At 57.0% G+C, this 20950-nt stretch overlaps 2 protein-coding genes across 9 annotated transcripts in view; both read left to right on the top strand.

Moving 5' to 3' along the window:
- NDRG4 (NDRG family member 4) overlaps nt 1–14749 on the top strand; it is a 42940-nt gene extending 28191 nt beyond the window's left edge. For 3 of the 7 annotated variants that reach the window (XM_070388337.1, XM_070388338.1, XM_070388335.1), the window contains exons 4-16: nt 4915–5020; nt 5291–5411; nt 5500–5562; nt 5723–5783; nt 7088–7174; nt 7292–7348; nt 7710–7813; nt 8623–8679; nt 8782–8833; nt 9803–9850; nt 10018–10053; nt 10168–10219; nt 11811–12616. In XM_070388337.1, the coding sequence (XP_070244438.1) occupies nt 4915–5020; nt 5291–5411; nt 5500–5562; nt 5723–5783; nt 7088–7174; nt 7292–7348; nt 7710–7813; nt 8623–8679; nt 8782–8833; nt 9803–9850; nt 10018–10053; nt 10168–10219; nt 11811–12004 (1038 nt within the window). In that variant the 3' untranslated portion in view covers nt 12005–12616. The other 4 variants (XM_005899906.3, XM_070388339.1, XM_005899909.3 and 1 more) reach the window with 4 other exon arrangements.
- A 1170-nt stretch (nt 14750–15919) lies between these two features.
- SETD6 (SET domain containing 6, protein lysine methyltransferase) lies at nt 15920–20909 on the top strand. Of its 2 annotated transcripts, none has more exons than XM_070388334.1 (9): nt 15920–16076; nt 16283–16375; nt 16456–16600; nt 16674–16815; nt 17087–17146; nt 17267–17387; nt 18426–18606; nt 18721–18863; nt 19022–20909. In XM_070388334.1, the coding sequence occupies exons 1-9, from the start codon at nt 16050–16052 to the stop codon at nt 19325–19327; spliced, it is 1218 nt and encodes a 405-aa protein (XP_070244435.1). In that variant the 5' UTR covers nt 15920–16049; the 3' UTR covers nt 19328–20909. The 2 variants fall into 2 exon arrangements, with proteins under 2 accessions (XP_070244435.1, XP_070244434.1); XM_070388333.1 differs by having other exon boundaries at nt 15921–16076; nt 16952–17146.
- Nucleotides 20910–20950: the final 41 nt, after the last annotated feature.

Raw genomic sequence — 20950 nt, 5'->3', positions numbered from 1 at the left:
AGCAGGCCCACATGGCGAGAGGTCAGAAAGGGGCAGAGAAGTTATTGACGCTCCCCCTCCACCAGGCAGAGGACGTGGCCGGGAATAGCATAGAGGGTGGGTGCTGACCAGGTCACCAGGCACCCAGAGATGGGGAGGTGACCGCCTTCCCCCAGGGCAGCCGGCCAGCATGCACGGCTGTCCATAAAAGCTGGGGCGAGTGGCAGGTTCCTTCACCAAAGCGACAGAATGGGGGCACAGGCGCCCGCCCCCCGCCCCCTCTCTGTTGCTCCTGCTCCTCTCAGTCCTTGGGCTCCCTCCTCTGCACCCCTCCCTGGCCTATTTCCTCTCCTCCTCTATTCTCCTTTGCCTCCTGCTTCTCATCTGAGTACCCTGCCTGCCTGTCTCCAGCCAGCTCCTCACCCACATCCTGAGCCACATAACCCCCAGCACCTGTCCTGCTCCCCAGAGACTTTAGAGCCAAGCCCCAGGCTGGGTGACCCCAGAAAAGAAGGCTGGGTGTGGCTATGGGGAGACGGGGTGTGCACGTGGACAAGCTGCCCTGCCCCCATTCCACCTCCTCTCTCTCCAGGGGGACTCTGGCCTGGGTGCAGGATGAGGGTGCGGGAGGACAGAGCTGGTGTATGCCCACCACATCCCTGGTCTCGAAATCTCTCCAGGCCCCCTGGCCCCAGAACCCTCATTTCCCGTCCCCAGTGGGCAGGCACTGGGCATCCATGTACGCAGATTGGGGACTGCCCAAGGGGAAACCCTGGGGGTGGAGGAGGAACAGCTTCCTGGAGTAGGGTCACAGCCCAGGTTGCCGCAGGCAGCAGTGACTCCCCACACCTCTCCAGGTGAAGGGATCCAGGCCTTCCTGATGTGGAGGCTGGGCTTGGGAGCCACTCAGGCTCTCCCTGCTCCCAGGGTATGGGTCAAGGGCTGTGCTGTCTAGGGCACCCTGGACTGCTCTGCTGTGAGAGGCTAATCTGTACCTGCCACCGGGCGCACCTGTACATGTGGCCTCTAGTCTTTCTGGGACCCGGTGTGCAGCTGCGGTTCCGAGCCTCTGTGCAGTGGGGCGGGGCGGGGGTGGGGGAGGTGAGTGGGCTGCAGGAGCTGGGGACCATCCTGACTGATGTGTTGCTGGGGGTGGGAGGAGCAGAAGCCGGGGTGACCGAGGACCTTGGAAGCCAATCGGAACCAAGATTTGTCTCCTGAAAGCCAATCCAAGAGCAGGGGCTCCGGGTGAGCGAGTGGCTGCTCACAAACCCCGAAGGGAGGAGGGGCCAGTCCAGGCCGGGCAGCTCCTCATATAAATGGCCCGTGAGCTGGGGCCCCACCATAGAGCCGCTGGTCTCCCACCTGCGCAGACGTCCAGTCTCCCTCTGGACTCGGGTGACTCAGGCCTTTGTTTGCCCTTCCTGGTCGAGGCGTGTGGCCTCCCTCGGCAAGATGCCGGAGTGCTGGGATGGGGTGAGTGAGGACTCAGGGGACCGCGAGGTCCGCAGGGAGGCGGGGGCATGCTCTGCCTCTGTCCGGCGGTGCTTCTGCCTTCAATTGGCGCACCCTGGGGGTCACAAGGCAAGATCAGCGGGTCCCAGGCTTCCTGGTGACCCTGGTCCGCTGCGTGGTTGGGAGGAAATGTTGGTGGGTCCGCGGGGGAGGACGGGGGAAGACTGAAATCTCTGCGGAAATCGAAAAGGGCGGTGACTTGTCTGTCAGCCCGTGTGGATGGGTGTGCGGGATGTGTATCCCACTGACAGTGTGCCCTCTGCCTGGCACGTCCCAGCTCTGCCTGGCGCCTGTGACCCCTTCAACCCTGCAGAAGCTGTTCTCTGAGGCGTCTGGGGTCCGTACCTGCAGGTGTCTGACCTCCTGACCCTGCGGGGGTTGTCATGGTTGTTTGGGGGGGACTGCATGCAGAAGCAAAGAAGTCTGGGTTGTGTGTGGTTTTAACTGGGCCGTCAGGCTGGGGTCCCTGCAGGTGAGGAGCTGAGAAGGGGTCTCTGTGCTTTGTTTTCTGGGCATAGGAGGGCAATGCTGGGGCGATGAGCCAGCAGTGTAAGGACCTGGAGGGGCGGGGTGGGGAGGGGGCGGGGGGAGGGTGGGGAAACAGGACACCTCCTCCCTGGGGCAGCAGGTGCCCTGAATCCGTACAGTTCTAACTCTAAGAAGGAGAGGCAGGGGCAGACCCACCCCTGTACTCCCCGGCCTGCCCTGCCGGGTCCAATAGCCATGGGGCCACCCCTGACACCCGCACCCAAGCAGCGACGTCAGTGCCTCCGCGCCGCTGCAGACTCGGTCCTCTGAATTATTGATGCGGTTGACGGGAAGAATCCAACCAGCCCCACACGTGCTCGTCTTGAAGCCCGAGTCGGAGGGCTCCCCCGCCACTCCCCGCCCCAGCCCTCAAGGTCACGGATGAGGGGAGCGGGACAGGCAGAGAGAGGACATCAGAGCCCCCTCCCGGACTGCCGCAGTGCCTGGCGCTGGCGCCCACCTGGAGGCGGGACGAGCTCTGACGTCACCGGGAGCCAATGAAAGCCCTCGGCCCTGGGGGTTGGGGGGCTCCGAGTGCGTCCGCCTGCGGCCCTCGGGACGCCCCTCTTGGGGACATCTGGCCTCTATCAGGATGAACTGGATCTGAAGTTCTGGTTCAGAGCGGGTGCAGGGAGGTCGGCGGAGGGTTCCGCCAAGGTCACTGGGCAACCGGGCCGGCGCCCACGACGGCGCGCTCAGCTCCCCCCTTCCCGTCCCCTGGGAGCTGAGCCTTAGTGGGGCAAGCGCCACGCCGAGTCTCGCTGCCCCGGGGTGATGGGGGTGGGTGAGGGCGGGGATGGGGACCCAGGCGATCACACCGAGACTGGGAGGGGGCAGGCACCCCCTCACACACACACTTAGGGGAGGTGGAGAGCTGGGAAGACCCCTTCTTGGCCCTCATTTGTGCTCTGCAGGGCTAGAGCTGACCCCACTGCCGCAGGCAGCGCATTGCAGCTCTAGTGCCATGGGGGCCCTCTCCTGCCCCAGCCCCCACCCTCTATAGCACCGAGCGTCCCTTCCTGCCCCCATTCCTTGCCCTTCACAGAACTGAGCTCCTCCTGCCCACCCGCCCTACCCCGTAGCATTCATAGCACTGTGCACCTCTCCTGCCCCCATCACGCCCTCCATAGCAGCCTGGGTCTTTCCTGCCCCAGCCCCTATCCTCCATTGCACCGGCCTCCTTCCTGCCCTGTTCCCTGCCCTTCATAGAACTGAGCTCCTCCCAGCCCCCTCCATAGCACCGTGCACCCTCCTGCCCCCTACCCCGCCCTCCAGAGCCAAGAGAGCATGGCCGGAGGTTGGGGGGGGGGATGCGGCAGGGCCCCCCAGCAGGGATAGGCAGCTATGGGGAGGGGTCTGCTCAGAAGTCTCTGGGGTGGAGCTGGATCTCTTCCTCAGAAATAGCAGCCTGAGAGAGGCACCCCCAAGGCCCACCCTGCCTGCCCTCTCTGAGCTTGACCTTGGGCAAGTCAGTGCTCCTTGGCCAGCCTCAGTTTCCTCCTCTGTGAGTAAACAGAAAGTATATGAAAAGTGTCTGGTCAGTGGTCATTGAGCAGGAAGTGCTAGTGAGGAAGGACAGGGCTGGGCCCTGCAGAGGCTGCTGTGGACCCCAGAAGTGTGGCTCCCGGGGTGTGGCCTTGGGCCCCAGGGTTGGCACCACCAGTCCTTCCCCTTTGGAGACGGGACCAGGCAGTGGTCCTCTGAGCCTAGACCCAAGAAGGCCGGTCACCTAAGGCTCCCCTTTCTTGTCGGAGGCAGAAACTTTGGTTCTCTCTGAATATGAGTGTCCTGGCATCCTCCATGTAAAAGGTGGGGAAAAGTACTCCTTCAACCTGGCACACAGTAGGTGCTCAGTCACATGGTGATTCTCCTTGACCTCAGCCTGACCTCCAACTCCCCAGAAGGGACCACCCACCTCTTGCAGTCCCCAAGACTGTCCCTGGGAGGGCAGGGCAGTTTATTCAGCGTTGACAGACCTTCTGGGAGTCTGCCCGTGAGTGGCCAAGAGGGACCAATTCCCAGAAAGACCAGCCAGCATGGCTCAGGGGATGCGCCCACCCACGGCAGCCCCCTTTCTGGGGCCAGGTATCAGCTCATCTAGGTCTCTCTGAACCCCCATGAGATGGCTCAGAAAGAGGTGGTTGAAGCACAGAGAAGTGTGTGTCCCACTCAGAGTCACACAGTAAGGGGCAGAGCGGTTCCTGAACCTGCAGCACTCAGCTCCTGCTTCCTGAAGGACTGATGACCTCGAGCAGCAAACCCAAGGGGGTGGACCCAGGAGGAGCCCAGAGCCGCCACTGCAGAAGGCCTTTGGGGGAGGGGATGGTGTCGAGCCTGGCCCTGCCCGAGGGAGGCCTTGGGGATCTGAGAGAGGCAGGAGCGAGAGCCTGGGGGTGGAAACAGGGACAGCTGTGGGGATGGGCAGCTGGACTGGCTGGCATGGGGTCTTCACCGTGGATTCTAGGTGGGCTGCAGCCCTTTTGCAGGGTTCTGAGTCCAGGGGGATCATGATGAGGGCAGGACTCGGTGGGGATGGCAGAGCTGACCCAGAGGGCTGCAGTGAGATGAGGAAAAATGGGCCTCACTGGACCCTGGAGGGCTGAGTGCAGCCGGGCTGGGCCGCCCCGCTGGCTGGTTTGCGAAGGAGACAAGAATGTTCACGTGCAGCCCAGTTTATGTTGCCCCTGTGCTGAACACCCGTGAGGAAGGATGTGCCCTCTGGTCTGTCCTCTCCGGGGGCAGCTGAGGGTGATGAGAAGGGGATGCCCACCCTATGGGGGGAGGGGTGAAGGTCCCACCATAGGCCCAGCAGCCCCCAGGCTGCTCCCCAGCCTCGTTTCCCAGAAGAGCCAGGAGTTGCCCAGAGGGTCCAGCGCGGTCTCTCCTCTCCAGGAACATGACATTGAGACGCCTTATGGCCTTCTGCACGTGGTGATCCGGGGCTCTCCCAAGGGCAACCGCCCAGCTATCCTTACCTACCATGACGTGGGGCTCAACCGTAAGTGTGCCCTCCTCTGCCTCAGGTCTGCCGGAATAGTGAGGCCCCCTCCCTCCCCACAGGGCTGTGTGGATCCCCACTCACGCTTAGCTCTATGCCTCCAGCCATGTGGGTCTCAGTTTCCCCGCTGAACCATGAGGCTGATCATCACCTCTGTCTCAACCTCCCTCCCAGCATCCACGGGCCTCATGGGCCTCCCCATCCCCCCATCCCTTCCCCAACTTCCCCAGTTCCTTGGCTCAGCCAGAGCTGAGAGCTGTGTCTTTGCAGACAAGCTGTGCTTCAATACCTTCTTCAATTTTGAGGACATGCAGGAGATCACCAAGCACTTCGTGGTGTGCCACGTGGACGCCCCTGGTCAGCAGGTGGGGGCGTCACAGTTTCCTCAGGGGTAGGTACCAAGAGAACCCTGCTCCCAGCTTTCTCTAGGCCCCCCTACCTCCAGCTGCCTCGGACCTGACTTCCTGCTTCACCTGCAGGTACCAGTTCCCTTCCATGGAGCAGCTGGCTGCCATGCTCCCCAGTGTGGTACAGCACTTTGGGTGAGTCCCTGCCCAGTCCCCCACCCCCACCCCGGAGGTGCCCACCACTGCCACAGAGCCAGCAGCTTCCAGCTGAGGGCTCAGGGCTGTGGCTGGGTCTGCTCTGGATGGCCATCACGGGAAAAGAAACCCCTAGAGTGACCAGCATGCTCTCTGTCAGGTTCAAGTACGTGATTGGCATCGGAGTGGGAGCCGGAGCCTATGTGCTGGCCAAGTTTGCAGTAAGTCTACCCACCACCCGGCCGCCAGGCCCAGCTAATCCCAGGACTGGTCCCCCCAGGGGGTAACCCTGCAGGAACTTTCTGTGTTCTTTCTTCCTCTCCTCCTCCCTCTACTTCCTCTTCACTTAGAAAAGTCCTTTTTTCTTTCCTCCAAGGAAATTAAGAAAAAAAAGTTAATTTTTTCATACATTTCCTTAAAACACTATAGTCTGTAAGTTGCTCAAACCATTATCCAAAACCAACAAGCTATACAACTAATTAGCCGCTAAGTAAGGATTATCTTAATTCCTCATTCACTAATTAGAGTAATACTTAAACATGAATCATTTTTTAATGAAAAGTTACTCTTATGTTAAGTTTTGAGGTTTAAAAGTCAGATTTCAGAAACATCATGTCAGGCAGGAGGAGCCCACAAGCTTTCCATCTCTAAAAAGAAAACCTTAATTTTTAGGAATCAAAGTATTTCTTTCTTCAAAACAAAGAATAAAACAAAAAAACTGACCAAGAATTTTCAACTCCAGTTTCGACTGCAGTACTTAACCACCTTGTTGACTGTCAGTCATTCCCTGCCACCCCAGACAACCTTGACATGACCACAGTATGTATATATTACCATTTTCTCCTAAACACGGGCAGTCAGTCGAACAGAAAACTCCAGTCTCTTTTACAATATCTAAACGCAGAACAGGCTTTGGAAAGCTCAGTTTCTTCACATCACTAGGGCTTTTTCTATGAAAGCAAAGAAACAATATTTTATTGAATATGCTTAGTCCTCAGTGTTGGAATAGTAACCTCTTCAAGTGAAAGTCGCTCAGTCATGTCCGACTCTTTGCGACCCCATGGGCTATATAGTCCATGGAATTCTCCAGACCAGAATACTGGAGTGGGTAGCCTTTCCCTTCTCCAGGGCATCTTCTCGACCCAGGAATCGAATTGGAGTCTCCTGCATTGCAGGCTGATTCTTTACCAACTGAGCTATGAGGGAACCTCTTCAAAGATATATTTAAAAGCTGAAAAACTGTGATATAGGCATAGATTCCAAATAAAAGGATTGTGAAAAGTTCCAGGTGGAGAGGAGGATGAGCAGGGCTGGAAGGGGCGCAAGTTCTCAGCTGAAGGCACTTGGTCATCGATTGCACCTTGGAAGCCCTTACAGAACACGTCCTCCTCTTCAGACCCTTACCACCCTCCACCGCCCACGAGACAGGCAGGGCTGGAATTTTACAGTTGGCTTTCTAGGTGGAAAGACTGGGGCTCCCTGGACCCCGTCCCGCCCCTCAAGCCCTGTCTCCCTGTCACGGCAGCTCATCTTCCCCGACCTGGTGGAGGGGCTGGTGCTGATGAACATCGACCCCAACGGCAAAGGCTGGATCGACTGGGCGGCCACCAAGGTGAGCGCGGTCCACCTGGAGGGGGGCGGAGCAGGGGGGGCGGGGCGGAGCCGGGGCCAGGGCAGAGCCGGGGGTCTTGAGAGGCGTCTCTTAAACTGGCCTCTGCCCGGCCCGCAGCTCTCCGGCCTGACCAGCACTTTACCCGACACGGTGCTATCCCACCTCTTCAGCCAGGTAAGGGTGTGCGGGACGACCTCATGCAGGAGTGGGGTGGCCGGGCTAGAAACCTCCCGAAGAGCCTGGTTGCCGGGGGTGGGGCGGGGAGCGGTAGTGGATGTAGCATCTGAGCTGAGCTGCCGCACCCCTGCCCTGCGGTGAGCCAGGAGACTGCGGCACCGAGGACTGGGAGGGGTTCCCTCGCCTCTGAAGGTCATGGGCTCCCCAACGACAGTCTTGCTGTCTCCCTCTCCCCACCATCACTGGGGGTGGGGCAAGGGCTGCTCTGCGATGCCCACTCTGACGTCCCTGTCTGTGGCTCCCCTCCATGGATGCCGCTCACCGCCCCCTTCCCCTCCTCCCGTCCCCCGGGACCCAGGAGGAGCTGGTGAGCAACACAGAGTTGGTGCAGAGCTACCGGCAGCAGATCTCGAACGTGGTGAACCAGGCCAACCTGCAGCTCTTCTGGAACATGTACAACAGGTGTGGGCGGCTGGGGGGGGCCAGATGGCAGCACCAAGACTGAAGGGCTCACATAGCTGGGGGATCCCCTGATTCAGCCGTCCGAGGGAGAAGCAGGTCGCTGGCCGGCTGGCAGAAGAGCAGACTGTGGAACCTCCGATAGGGGTGACCTCTTGCCCAGGGTCACACCCTTGGAGGGGCAGAGGGCGAGCAGGGCTTGTCCGCTCCTCCTCCACCCCTGGCATTGCTGGCAGGAGCAGTGGGGGATGTGGGCGCCACCCCTGCCCCCACCACCCTGAGCCTCAGTGCTGACAGCCCAAAGTGGAGAGGAGCGGGGATGAAGTGCTCGATGGATCCCCTTGGGGTTAGTCCTGCAGGGGAGTATCCTGCAGCTCCCACTGGCATGTCCTTCCTTCTCTTTTTTCCTACAAATATTTCTTGAGCCCCTGTTGTGTGTGTGGTGCTGGAGAAACACTGGGGAGGGAGAGGAGCCCCAGCCTGCCTCCCTCTAAGGCCCAGGACTCCCAGCACAATGGTGGTCACGGCCCGTGATGACAGCCAAATGTGAGGGCCCACCTGGCATGAGCTGGGGAGTCTGGGATCTCCCCATTTCACCAATGGCATCCGTGAGGATCTGTCTCACAGTCAAGACACCAGAGCATGAGCCCCAAGTCTGGGACTAGCCCGGCACCTGGAGGGATGTTGGGCCGTAATTGCCATGTGGAGGGATTGGGTACGGCTGAAATATAGCAGGTCAGGCTCAGGGACACGCTCCAACACCCCGCCCCGGGATCCCGTCCTGGGCTGCCCGCCTCTGCCTCCCCTTGCAGCCGCAGAGACCTAGACATTAGCCGGCCTGGGACAGTGCCCAACGCCAAGACACTCCGGTGAGTGGCCCTCCCCCTCCAGCCTACCTGGCCCTTGCACACACTGCCCCCCACCTTGCTCCGGTGCCCAGGCCAGACGGCCCTCTTCCTCTGTGCCTGCAGCTGCCCCGTGATGCTGGTGGTCGGGGATAACGCACCTGCCGAGGATGGTGTGGTGAGTGAGGATCGTGTCCTTGTGCAGGTGGGAGGCAAGGGTAAAGGGGTCACTTGCTCCTAGTCCGCAAGGCCAATCCTTGACCCAGCCCCGGGAAGCCTCGGGGTGGACACTGGCTGCTGGGCTCCTCATCCCACTTCCCCCCATCTTGCCATGCACTTCTGCCTGGAGTGACCCCATCCTTCAGGTGGGGGAAGCCTGGAGACAGGAGGGCCCTGGGGCCAGGACCAGGCCACTGATTCCCTCTGCCCACCCCACAGCAGTGCAGCCCCTCTGCAGTCTCGACCCATTTTAGGCCCAGAGACTAAGATCTCTCTTTTCTCTAAAATCTGATTCATTGGTTATGAAATAATCTGTGAGCACAGGAGCACATACCCCCGTTACATTTGGGACCGTGTGTCACCTCTCCTGTTGGAACTCTGACAGCCTGGGGGTTGCGTGTCCCCCTTAGCACAGAACGCCAGGGCTCAGGAATGCCCAGGGAAGCCCCCCTGCCCAGTGCGCACCCAGACTACTGCGCGCTCCCTGTGCCCAAGGGCCGGGGGAGCGGGGGTGGGGCTGTGCCTGCTGTCTTAACCCAGGCAGGGCCACAGCTTCCGAGGCTTCAGGTCTCCTGCTGACCTTTGGCTCTCCCCCACCTTGACCCCGGACTCCTGAGGTCCCTAGTGCTTTCCAGCTTCTCCTGCAGAGGTGGCCCTGGCTCCCTGTGAGGACTGGGCCCAGCCCCCACCCCACCAGCAGTGGTGAGTGGAACAGAGGGTCTCAGGCCCTCAGGAAGCCGCTTCCAGATCCCCAGGGCCTTGACCTCTCCGAAGGTGCCCAGGGAGGTGCTGGCTGGCCTGCGTCTGCCCCCTGCAGTCCCTCCCTGTCTCCCAGCCCTGGGGAGAGAAGCTGCCTTAGCACCTGGGGCAGGGGGCGCCCCTGACACCCTCAGGTGCCTCACATGCTGAAGTTGCTCCTTGTCCCCAGGTCGAGTGCAACTCCAAACTGGATCCAACCACCACGACCTTCCTGAAGGTGAGGCCTCCCCCTCCCCACCACGGACCCCCCCAAAGGGAGGGGTCCCAGCCAAGGCGGGAGCAGGATGATGTGTCTGATCAGAGGACCTGCCCAGGTTTGCAAGGGACAGGCAAGGTGTGGTGGGAGGTGGCCCCTGTTCAGTTCACCCCCTCTTTTCCCTGCAGATGGCAGATTCCGGGGGTCTCCCCCAGGTCACACAGGTGAGACTCTTGGCCCTCCTTCCATCCCCTACCTGGCCCAGGGTGGGCGGGACCTCCCCCCTCCCCCAATCCCAGGCCGCCAATCAGACCCTGTGCCTGTCCCTTGCCCTGCAGCCCGGGAAGCTGACTGAAGCCTTCAAATACTTCCTGCAAGGCATGGGCTACAGTAAGTGTACTACCCCCCCACACCCCCACTGACTAGGGAGCAGGCAGCAGGTGGGGGCTCTGAGCATGAGTCCTTTTCCAGGACCAGATGCTGTGCCTGCAGACTTCTAGGGCATCTTCGCCTAGGCTGTAAAGTCGGTGATCCCAGGCTGACCCCTGCCCTCCCGTGCCCTTGGAGAGGGAGGCTTTGGGGCACTGTTTTCATGGCAGGGCTGGGCCTGTTGGGTGGCGGGGTTCTTCTCCCAGCCCTGGGGGACCCAGGCCTGGAGCTGAATCCTGCCAGGGAAGCCTGCCTGGGGGGTGAATCATCCACACCATGCCCCCAGCTGGGCCTCCAGCACCCGAGAAGGGCTGGGAAGGTGCTGGATGGTGAGAGGGGCAGCAGAGAAGCGGGCTTGGAGTCTGGGAACTGGGGAAGGCACGGGAGGCCGTCTGGGTGTGAGGAGAGCTGAAAGCAGCCAAGCCTGGGGGCAGCAGACCTGAAGACCCCGAGGTCATAGGGGCTGTGGGGTGGGTGGAACCAGCTCCCTACCACCTCCAGCTTCCCCTCGTGCAGGGGTGAGACCCTGCTCGTGAGCCTCTCCCGCATGCACACACAGCCCTTCAGTGACACAGGCGTATCCCTGAGTTCCTCCCATCTCCCCCTTATGCCTGGCTCTCCTCCTAGAAGCAGACTTCCTCTCCCTGAATTTGTTTTCTTCCCCCTCGACTTCAGTCTCTGGAGCTTGTGTCTCCTTGGGAGGACAGGCCTATAGGGAAAGACAGGGGGAGTCCAGCCAGGAATCGAACTCCCGGCCTCCAGGGGACCGGGCCCCCCTGCAGCCTGTCTGGGGACAAGCGGGGCAACGAGAGGCCAAGCCCCACAGTGAGACCCGGCGGGGACACAGAGCCCCGGAGGTGCCTGGAGAACACGGCTGGGACGGGTGGGTAAGTGGTGCTTGTCAGGGCCAGGACCTGTTCTCTGGGCCCTGGCAGGAATACCACCAGGCAGCTCAAGACCTGGGAAGATTTGAGAGATCATACAGGCCTCTATCCAGGGCTTCCCAGGCAGCTCAGTGGGGAAAAAATCCGCTGCCAATGCAGGAGACCTGGGTCCGATCCCTGGGTCGGGAAGATCCCCTGGAGGAGGATATGGCAACTCGCTCCAGTATTCTTGCCTGGAGAATGCCATGGACGGGGAGCCTGGCAGGCTATGGTCCACAGGATCACAAAGAATCGGACACGACTGAGCACGCATGCATGGGCCTCTATCCACGAGGATACTGAGCCCACTGGAGTGGTGAGGGTGCGGGGACAGGTTATAGTCCTCAAAGGCCTTGTCGGCAGAGCCCCCAGGACTGCAGCCCGAGCTGGAGAAGCAGAGGTGGATGAGTGCCCCACCCTGCTCTCTGGGCTCCTCGGGGCAGACTGACATCAGTGGCTCCTTCTGGGGGTGCAGGAGGGCGCCCCTGAGGCTCCGGCCCTGCCCCCAGCCTCTCTGTACCCTCCTCTCCTCTCCGGCCCATCTCAACGCCCGGGCCTCGCCCAACCTCCTCTTCACCCGTGTTCTGTGTCTCCCCTACCCCGCCCCCTGGCTCTGTCTTCTCTCTTAGTTGCATACTTGAAGGACCGAAGGCTGAGTGGAGGAGCAGGTAGCCCCGCAGCCCCTCCCCTGATGCATGGATCCCCCCGCCCGCCTCCGGCGCCCTGGGCCCCCTGCTCCTCCCTCTATGCAGTGCTGCAGCCAAGCCGCATCTTGCTGTGGAAACTTCTTGTGCCGCTTTTCCGTGGGCTCTATCCCGGTTAGGGCTCCGGAGTGGCCGGGCTTCAGACCAGTCATGCTTCTAGGTTCCCTGGGGCCCCGTGGCTTCCAGAGCCCTGGCAGTTGGGGCCAGAACCTCTCAGAGGTGTCAGGGGCAAGCCACGCCTGAGCTGGACAGGTGGCCGGTGGAGGTCAGAAAGGAAGCATTTGCTCCCTGCGAGTTTATCTCACTTGTGTGACTCTCTGAATAATGGACTGAGGGCCGTCTGAGGCTACCACACCTTGCCCTTCTTTACAGAACTGATCTCCCCCCTCCCGGCCCCACTGTCTTCTTGAGGGAAGCAGAATTAGAAAGAATGCCCCATCCTTCCCCGGGCTTAAGGACTCCTGGTTGGTCGTCAGCTGCTGCCCCGTTGGGGCCACAGCTCTGGCCCGCTCTTGTGAGGAGGGTCCTGCTGGCCCCTGTGGCCCCCAGCCCTTGGGCGCACTCCCTGTCACTGGCGTTGCATGACCGTAGAGCCCTGGCTGCGGATGGGCCTCCGTGCCTTCGTCGGAAGAATGGGTCTTGCTGGCCGCTTTGCTTGCGTAAATCCTTCTCCCTTCTCCCACGTGCCCGTGCCCGCCCTGCTGGCCGGTCCTCACCCCCGGTACCCTCTCTGTCCGCAGTGCCCTCGGCCAGCATGACTCGTCTTGCCCGCTCTCGCACAGCGTCCCTCACCAGCGCCAACTCGGTGGACGGCAGCCGCCCGCAGGCCTGCACCCACTCGGAGAGCAGCGAGGGGCTGGGCCAGGTCAACCACACCATGGAGGTGTCCTGTTGAAGCCCCGGTCCCACGAAGACGCCCACTCGCCCCCTCACCCGCATCGATGTCCCACGGCCACCCTCTCACGGCTCATTTCCCCTTTAGTTTATTTTTGTGAGGGCGAAGGGGAGGAAATGGGGTTACTTCTCTTTTGTTTAAAAAGAAGAGGGGATCCGTCTAGATGCTGCAGCAGAACAGTCTCCAGATGGTTTGAGGGGCTCACTCCTCCCCACCTCATTCCCCTCTCGAACCTCGTTAACTTGGCTGACTCAGTCCCTCTCTTCTGACTCCCCAAGGCCCAGGCACAGTAAAGGCACTGTTCCAGGGAGGGAAGGGAATTAGCTCAGGAAAGACTCAGAGTCCTCCTCTGACCAGGATCCAGGATAACATCCTGGGTCAAAGCATGGGTTGACCCCTGGGCCAGGCAGGTTTGAAGATGGGGAGGAGGTTTTGAGGTGTTGGGTTCTGGGCCAGCAGGAACACGGGGTCCAGCTCGAGCGCTGGAGTGAGAACCAGGAGCCAGCCCCTTTCCCCCAGCAGCCCCAACACCGAGCACGTCTGTGTCTGGTCTTAGCACCTATGACAATCGTCTGAACAGCAGCCACAAGGGGGCGCTACTACAGGCAGCAGTTTTGCGGGTGCTCTCCTGGCAAGCCTGGTGTTGTAGGGCCAGGCAGGGGCTGAACGGGGCTGCTTTGCCTGAGGAAGACAGAACACGGAGGACCTGGAGGGCAGGAACCCCACAGACTGTCCCTTCCAGCCCCACCCTCGGCCACCTCCTGGCCCTGGCCCATTGCTGAGCCAAGGCCCTGAGGCAGAACGTCACCTGGTCCTCTGCCTCCATAGGGAGCTGACGGGCTGAGGTTAAAGGCTGGGACAGCCTTTGAGTGTTGGGTGCACTTCTGAGAACTTCGTGGTGACTGCTTTTGGAAGCCTGCAGACAGTGGCGGCTCAGAGTTCCTATAGAGTTCCCTCAGAGACCCCCCTTTTTGCCCCTAGGTTCCATGGAAGACAACTCAGTCAGCAGCAGCGTGGCCAAGGTCATTAGAAATGTTTCTAGACAGAGTTCTCGTCAAGCTATGCCAGCGTTTCATGTAGGCATCACTGAGCAAGCTCATGTGGAGAACTGGTCCGAGGTGTCCCACATCACCATCCTAGCCAGGTGGAGGAGGCCTAAGCTGGGGCTTGCTGGGTCCAGGGGTGGGAGGTAATGTTTCCTGAAGTGAACAAGGGCCAGGCAGAAGAGCAAAGCTCCCCACACACCCCAGCCCCTTCCTGTCACCTGAAGCCCAGCACTGTGCCATATACTCCCTATCCACCCACCTTACCAGGTAGAATCTCCGGGCCCAGAAACCAGAAGCCATTCGTCTCTGAGCCTATATCAATTGCCATAAGCCCCCAAATGAGCAAAGAGAAGAGGGCAATGAAAAATGCAGGACTGTGGAGGGGGGTGGGTGCATGTGGGGCTGAGGGGACTCCTGCACCCACATTTCCTCTGCACACGTCTCCCCTTCTATACTCTTAAGCCATGACTCTAGACTGCTCTAGAGCCCAGTGGAGTGTTAGTCTGCCCCCAGTTCTGTTCACTCACGTGCTTCCTCTGAATATCGAATGTGACTGTTTGAAAAGCTGGTAGAATTAATCCCTTATTGTAGATAGCGCTGTGAAACTTGGATTTCTTTTCTGTGTTCTTTCAGATGAGATATCTATAAATATCTATACATTATATATATATATATGTATATTGGGTACCCCCACGTGTGGCTTTCCACCGGAGGTTGTGTCTTCTTTGGTCAAAGTGAACTTTTAATGGAATTTATTATTTTCCTCTCTGTACAAAGTGAAGAGCCTACTCTTGTGTATTCTGGTGGCTGATGTCGTGAGACTTTGAGATGACAAAATGTAAAACAAAACCCCTTGTCAACGTAGAAAGAGTGAACTGTGCTGAAAAACTAATAAAGTAATAAGAAAAATTTGAGTATGGTGATGCTATGCCCATCGTGGGAAGCTTTGAAAGTATAAGCTGGTGAGGCTGGTGCTTCCTGGGTTTTAGGTGGGGTTGAACGTTTAGAGTGAAGACAGGCATTTCCATCCATCTCTGTATTTCCAGATCTTGTCTCATTCCACAAGGCAGATATTAATTATCCTAGTTTCACAGCTGAGAAAACTGAATTTGCCCTAATAAGAGACCAAAGTGGGAGCTGACCTTGGCAGTAATTGACTTCAAAACCCAGATCTGTAATCTCTGTATTCGCTGCCTTTAATTTCTTAAATTTAACGACATGCTATTTCCCCGTGTTTAACCACCATTTCCAATTCATTCACTATCCTGCTGTTTGTCAGCTACTAAAGAACCAAGTAAATAAAAGCAAACCCCTCCTACTCTGCAGAAACAAGACAGGGTCTGTTCTAGTTTGGGGAGCCCCGCCCACTCCCCACGAAACTGCGCAAACCGCTCTATTCGCGCTCCCAGCCGACCTCTCGCGAGGCCTTCCCTTCGCATCCAGAAACCAAATTTTGCACTTCAACCCGGCTTCTACCTCTGCTGTCAGAGACCTACTCGGGAAAGCATTGTGCCTGGCTCAGACCACGCTCAAGGCGGCAAAAGGACACGCCTTCATGCACCCAACCGCACGTTTTCTAAACCCAGCTGCGGACACTTGGCCTCAAAGATGTTTTCAGCCGGAATGGTATCAGTTCAGTTCAGTCGCCCAGTCGTGTCTGTCTCTTTGCGACCCCATGGACTGCAGCACGTCAAGCCTCCCTGTCCATAGCCAACTCCCGGAGCCTACTCAAACCCATGTCCATTGAGTCGGTGATGCTATCCAACCATCTCATCCTCTGTCGTCCCCTTCTCCTCCCGCCTTCAATCTTTCCCAGCATCAGGGTCTTTTCCAATGAGTCAGTTCTTCGCATCAGGTGGCCAAAGTATTGGAGTTTCAGCTTCAACATCAGTCCTTCCAATGAATATTCAGGAATGATTTCCTTTAGGATGGACTGGTTGGATCTCCTTGCAGTCCAAGGGACTCTCAAGAGTCTTCTCCAGCACCACAGTTCAAGAGCTCCTGCTGCTGCTGCTGCTGCTGCTGCTGCTGCTGCTGTGTCGCTTCAGTCGTGTCCGATTCTGTGCTGAGTGCAAATGCCTGCTTGTCTTCCGAGCGAAGGCGAAATGAAAGTCACGTTGTCCGGGGCGGGGACATAGGCCCCGCCCTCGAAAGCCCGGCCCCCCGGACGCCGGAAGCGCCGGTGCGGGTCTACAGACGCCTGAGGCTCCGCGCCCTCGGACCATGGCGACCCAGGCAAAGCGCCGGCGGGTAAGTTACGGCGGGCGGCGCGGGTGCACCCCTCTCCACCGCGCCACGCCACTCTCTCGCGCGCCGCTCCGCGGCCTGCCGCGGGTCATTCGCCGCTCTTCGCGTCCCCTCCCCAACCCCGGGCCTTCCTCCGCGCGCGCGCCCCCTTCTCCGCCCCCAGCGAGCTCTCCCGGGCGGGGCCGCGCCACTGCGCTTGCCTGTCTTAGGTGGCCGGGCCTGCGGGCAGCGACGACGACCCGGCCCCGGTGGCCAGCTTCCTGAGCTGGTGCCAGCGGGTGGGACTGGAGCTGAGTCCCAAGGTGAGAGGGGGACTGGGGGAGGTGGGTGCAGCGGGGAAGCGGGCGCGGGCCAGCTCTGAGGGGCCATTCTCTCTGCTCAGGTGGCGGTGAGCCGGCAGGGCACGGTGGCCGGCTACGGCATGGTGGCCCGGGAGAGCGTGCAGCCCGGGGAACTGCTGTTCGCGGTGCCGCGGGCCGCGCTCCTGTCGCAGCACACCTGCTCCATCAGCGGTGTGCTGGAACGAGGTGGGCACGCCGACAGGGGTGGAGAGACGCCGAATTGGGCCCGCGGGGTCCCTAATCTCCGTGTCTCCCCCAGAGCGAGGCGCGCTGCAGAGCCAGTCGGGCTGGGTGCCGCTGCTGCTGGCGCTACTCCACGAGATGCAGGCCCCGGCCTCGCCCTGGAGCCCCTACTTTGCGCTCTGGCCCGAGCTGGGCCGCTTGCAGCACCCCATGTTCTGGTGAGAGCCGTAGAAGGGGCTGGGGAACGCCAACACCGTACGTAGCCTGGCTCGAACCGCTTGCCCTTGGGACACGGGTGCCAAGCGCTAGTCTCGGTAGATTGGGTGAAGAACCCGGGTGGGGGTGTCACTGCAGGCCAGAGGAGGAGCGCCGGCGATTGCTGCAGGGCACAGGCGTACCCGAGGCCGTGGAGAAGGATTTGGTCAACATCCGCAGCGAGTATTATTCCATTGTGCTGCCCTTCATGGACGCCCACCCCGATCTTTTCAGCCCCAGGGTCCGATCTCTGGAACTCTACCGCCAGCTCGTGGCTCTTGTGATGGCCTACAGGTCAGTGAGTAGAGCCTTGCACAGGACTCTCTTCTTTAGAACTCTGTTGAGTGACCAGAAGGGAAAGAACAGTGAGCCCCACCCCAACACTGGGCTTTAGCCAAGTTCTCTCTGTGGCAGCTTTCAGGAACCACTGGAGGAAGAGGAGGATGAAAAGGAGCCAAACTCCCCTTTGATGGTGCCTGCTGCAGACATACTAAACCATTTAGCCAATCACAATGCCAATCTAGAATACTCTCCAGTGAGTGGATGCCTCCCAGTTCTTGTTTCTGTGCCTTGATGCTTGGGCATTTGAATCGAACCAATGTCTTCTTCATGCTGGCCTGGCAGTTGAGCCAAATGGGCTCAGTTCTCCTCATACTAGAAATCAGTAGGTGAAATTAGTTCCTCTGCTATGTACTTTGCTTGCATATTACAGTGAAGTTCTTTGAACACAAATTAAAGCCCTCAAAGAAAGTTGGGGTTATCCTCTGCTAAACCTGTGCCATTGTTTTGGTGCTTTAGGTCTGTTCTGTGCAGTGCCAGTGAGCTGAGATTGTGTCAGGGCCCTGTGGACAACAATCTGCAACAGCCATAGCGTCAGTACTTTTCAGAAGAGGGGATGTTCCTAAGAAAGGGTTTAAGATGATACCAGGACTGTGTTTATATCTGTTCTATTTGCTAAGTGGAAAGTTGCAAGAAAAGATGTAAGTTTATGGAGTTAAAAATTAGGAAATGGCTGTTATTTTTAAAACCTTGTCTCTATTTGCTGTTCCTACTTTGATCTGGGTTGAGTTTTTTGTTGGCTTTTTTTGCAGAGCTGTGCATATCTTAGTTACCCAACCAGGGATTGAGTCCTAATCTCTAAACCACCAGTGAATTTCCTTTGATCTGGGTTTTTTTTGGCTGCACTGTGAGGCACATGGGATCTTAGTTCCCCAAGCAGGGATGGAACCCACACCTCGCTGCAGTGGAAGCTTGGAGTCTTAACCACCAAGACCACCCGGAGGTCCTCCTTAATTCATTTTTTAAAGCTAGCAGCTTTTTGAAGTGCTTGAGATGACTGAGCAGAAGTTTCACCTACTAAAGCGTTGGGCTGTTTAGACTTTTGTAAGCCTCAAATGTTTTATTCTACAGCACAGGATCTTAACTAAAAGTAGAATGTTGGTAGGTATAGCATCAGCCTCATTGCTGAACTATAACTGTTGGTGGGAACTATACTTTCCTGGGAAGTGAAGTCATCTTCTTAGGGGTGGCCTGGAAAGGGCTTGACCCCAGCTTCTGAACCCTTCCACCCCAGACTTGTCTTCGGATGGTGGCCATTCAGCCCATTCCTAAAGGCCATGAGATCTTCAACACTTACGGGCAAATGGCTAACTGGCAACTGATTCACATGTATGGTTTTGCTGAACCGTATCCCGACAACACGAATGACACAGCTGACATTCAGATGGTAACTGTTCGTGAAGCCGCGTTACAGGGTGAGTGGTTAACTCAGACACCAGTGTGTGTCTATCCTGCCCCCTTTTTGTGGACTAAGGAGAAATGAGGTTTTGGGTTTACCAAGACTTTCACACCAGTACTTCTATCTATAGGGACAAAAGTTGAAGCTGAAAGGCTCCTACTCTATGAACGCTGGGATTTCTTATGCAAATTGGAGATGGTAGGGGAAGAGGGAGCCTTTGTGATTGGGCGTGAAGAGGTACTGACTGAAGAGGAACTGGCCACTACACTCAAGGTACATGCTCAAAATGAGTATTTAGAGCTAGATGAGAAGAAAGGTGGCCTGGACAGAGTACAATTAAATGCTGCCAGGATAGGCCAGCTTCTCTGAATCAGTTTCAGAAACATGCAAGTATTACATCCTACTTTAAAGGGCCCCATGGTTGCTTCTAGGTACTGTGCATGCCTGCTGAGGAGTTCAGAGAGTTTAAAGACCAGAATGGATGGGAAGATGATAAAAGTGAAGAAGACAGCCTGACAATCACAGATATCCCCAAACTCAAAGCATCATGGAGACAGCTTCTTCGGGACAGTGTATTGTTGACCCTGCAAACCTATGCCACAGACTTAAAAACTGAGCAAGATTTACTCAGCAATAAGGAGGCCTATGCGGCACTTAGCTGGAGGGAACAGCAAGCCTTACAGGTGCGTTATGGTCAGAAGATGATTCTACACCGGCTGTTGGAGCTGACACGTTAGCAGGCTCCCTTCTGCCTGAAGGAGTATCCCGAAGAGGAACTTCATGCTAAGCTAGTATGCACTGATACTTGGAAAGAAGTAAAATTTGGATCTTTTGCTTTGTGTTTTGTACTAATACCAAAAGGAAAAGTAGCGAAATTAACAAAATAGGATGTACGCCAAGGTAAGAGTGACATGCTGAAGGATTGGGAGCAGTAGACTTGTGAATTGCTGCTGTTACTAACACTGATAAACTTTATAGCTGTTTTGTTATCGAGTTTGAACCAAAGCAGAAATGTGATAGTGATACATTTTGTTGTAGTCTCGACTGAGAGGCGTCACTTTCACTTTTCACTTTCATGCATTGGAGAAGGAAACAGCAACCCACTCCAGTGTTCTTGCCTGGAGAATCCCAGGGATGGGGGAGCCTGGTGGGCTGCAGTCTATGGGGTTGCACAGAGTCGGACACGCTGAAGCGACTTAGCAGCAGCATTTAATAACATGGAGTTTGAAAGTAGACCTGGTAGGTCTTGAGCAACCACTTTCCCTTTTTTAAAAAACTGTTCCTGTTGGAGGATTTAGTAAGCTATGTTACTGGAACTCTGAGCAGTTATTTTAATTCCTTAGCAGCCTAAGATACCAGTGACATACAAGCCCCCATGTAAGATTTCTATTTATCTTGTATATATTTCAAGTGGGATAAATATAAAATATGTACCTACTCCTATTCCTTTTCTTTTAAAAATTATATCAAAACGCCATGAGGGTCTATTTTTTTTAAACTGGCATTTTGAATTTAACCACAGAAACCTGGTGCAGTTAACTTTGAGAAAGGAAAAGGAAAACACTACACAGAAATCACTTCCTTGTTTAAAGATGCTACATTGGTAGTGGAAAAACCTAGCATTCAGCAGAAGTTGGTGTTGCCCAATGGGAAGGCTGGGTGGTCCACGTTCCTTCTCACCACCAGCACTGGCTGCTACTGAGAAAGGCACAGTGGACTCGTGTGTCATAACTTTAATGTGTGACTACAGTACACATACACATAGAAGAAGTAGGGAGGCTAAAGCCAGGAACTAGAAAGGCTACAAAATACAACACATGGACCAATATACTTGCAAAACATTCAAAATCCTTACAAAAGGGGCTGTATTGGTCTTTTTGACTTTGTTGTTGAACTCAGCCTGTATGGCCATTCATTGGGATAATGGGGAAGGGCAATTCCTACTATTTGGCTCCTTTCTGCACAATTTACAAGTTACTATAATGAGAGATGGGGGAGCTTTAGGCCTGGTTTGGCTTCCCTTTATAAAAAGTGTCTCACAGGGCCCAAGAGGGTGTGTTCTCCAGCAGCAAAGAGAAAATGATGCTCTCCCAGCAGCAAGCTGTAGATGTGGGGAAGAGGTAAAATAAAAAACCCATGGGATCTCAAATGTGAACTCTGCACATGTTCCTAGCATACCAGATTCTACACATCCACATTTTTAAAAAACAACTTGGTGATTTTCAAGGTCCCTGTCCATACTTTTAAAAAAAAGTTACACAATATTTAAACTGGCTTTCTTGCTATTCTTTGGGACACCTGGAATGTCAGAAGACATGGCGCTATGCCCGTCCCCACCCCACCCCACCCCCAGACAAGTG

The sequence above is a fragment of the Bos mutus genome, chromosome 18 (assembly GCF_027580195.1).
Source record: "Bos mutus isolate GX-2022 chromosome 18, NWIPB_WYAK_1.1, whole genome shotgun sequence".
NCBI lineage: Eukaryota > Metazoa > Chordata > Mammalia > Artiodactyla > Bovidae > Bos > Bos mutus.
This window is presented reverse-complemented; position numbering and strand designations above follow the sequence as displayed.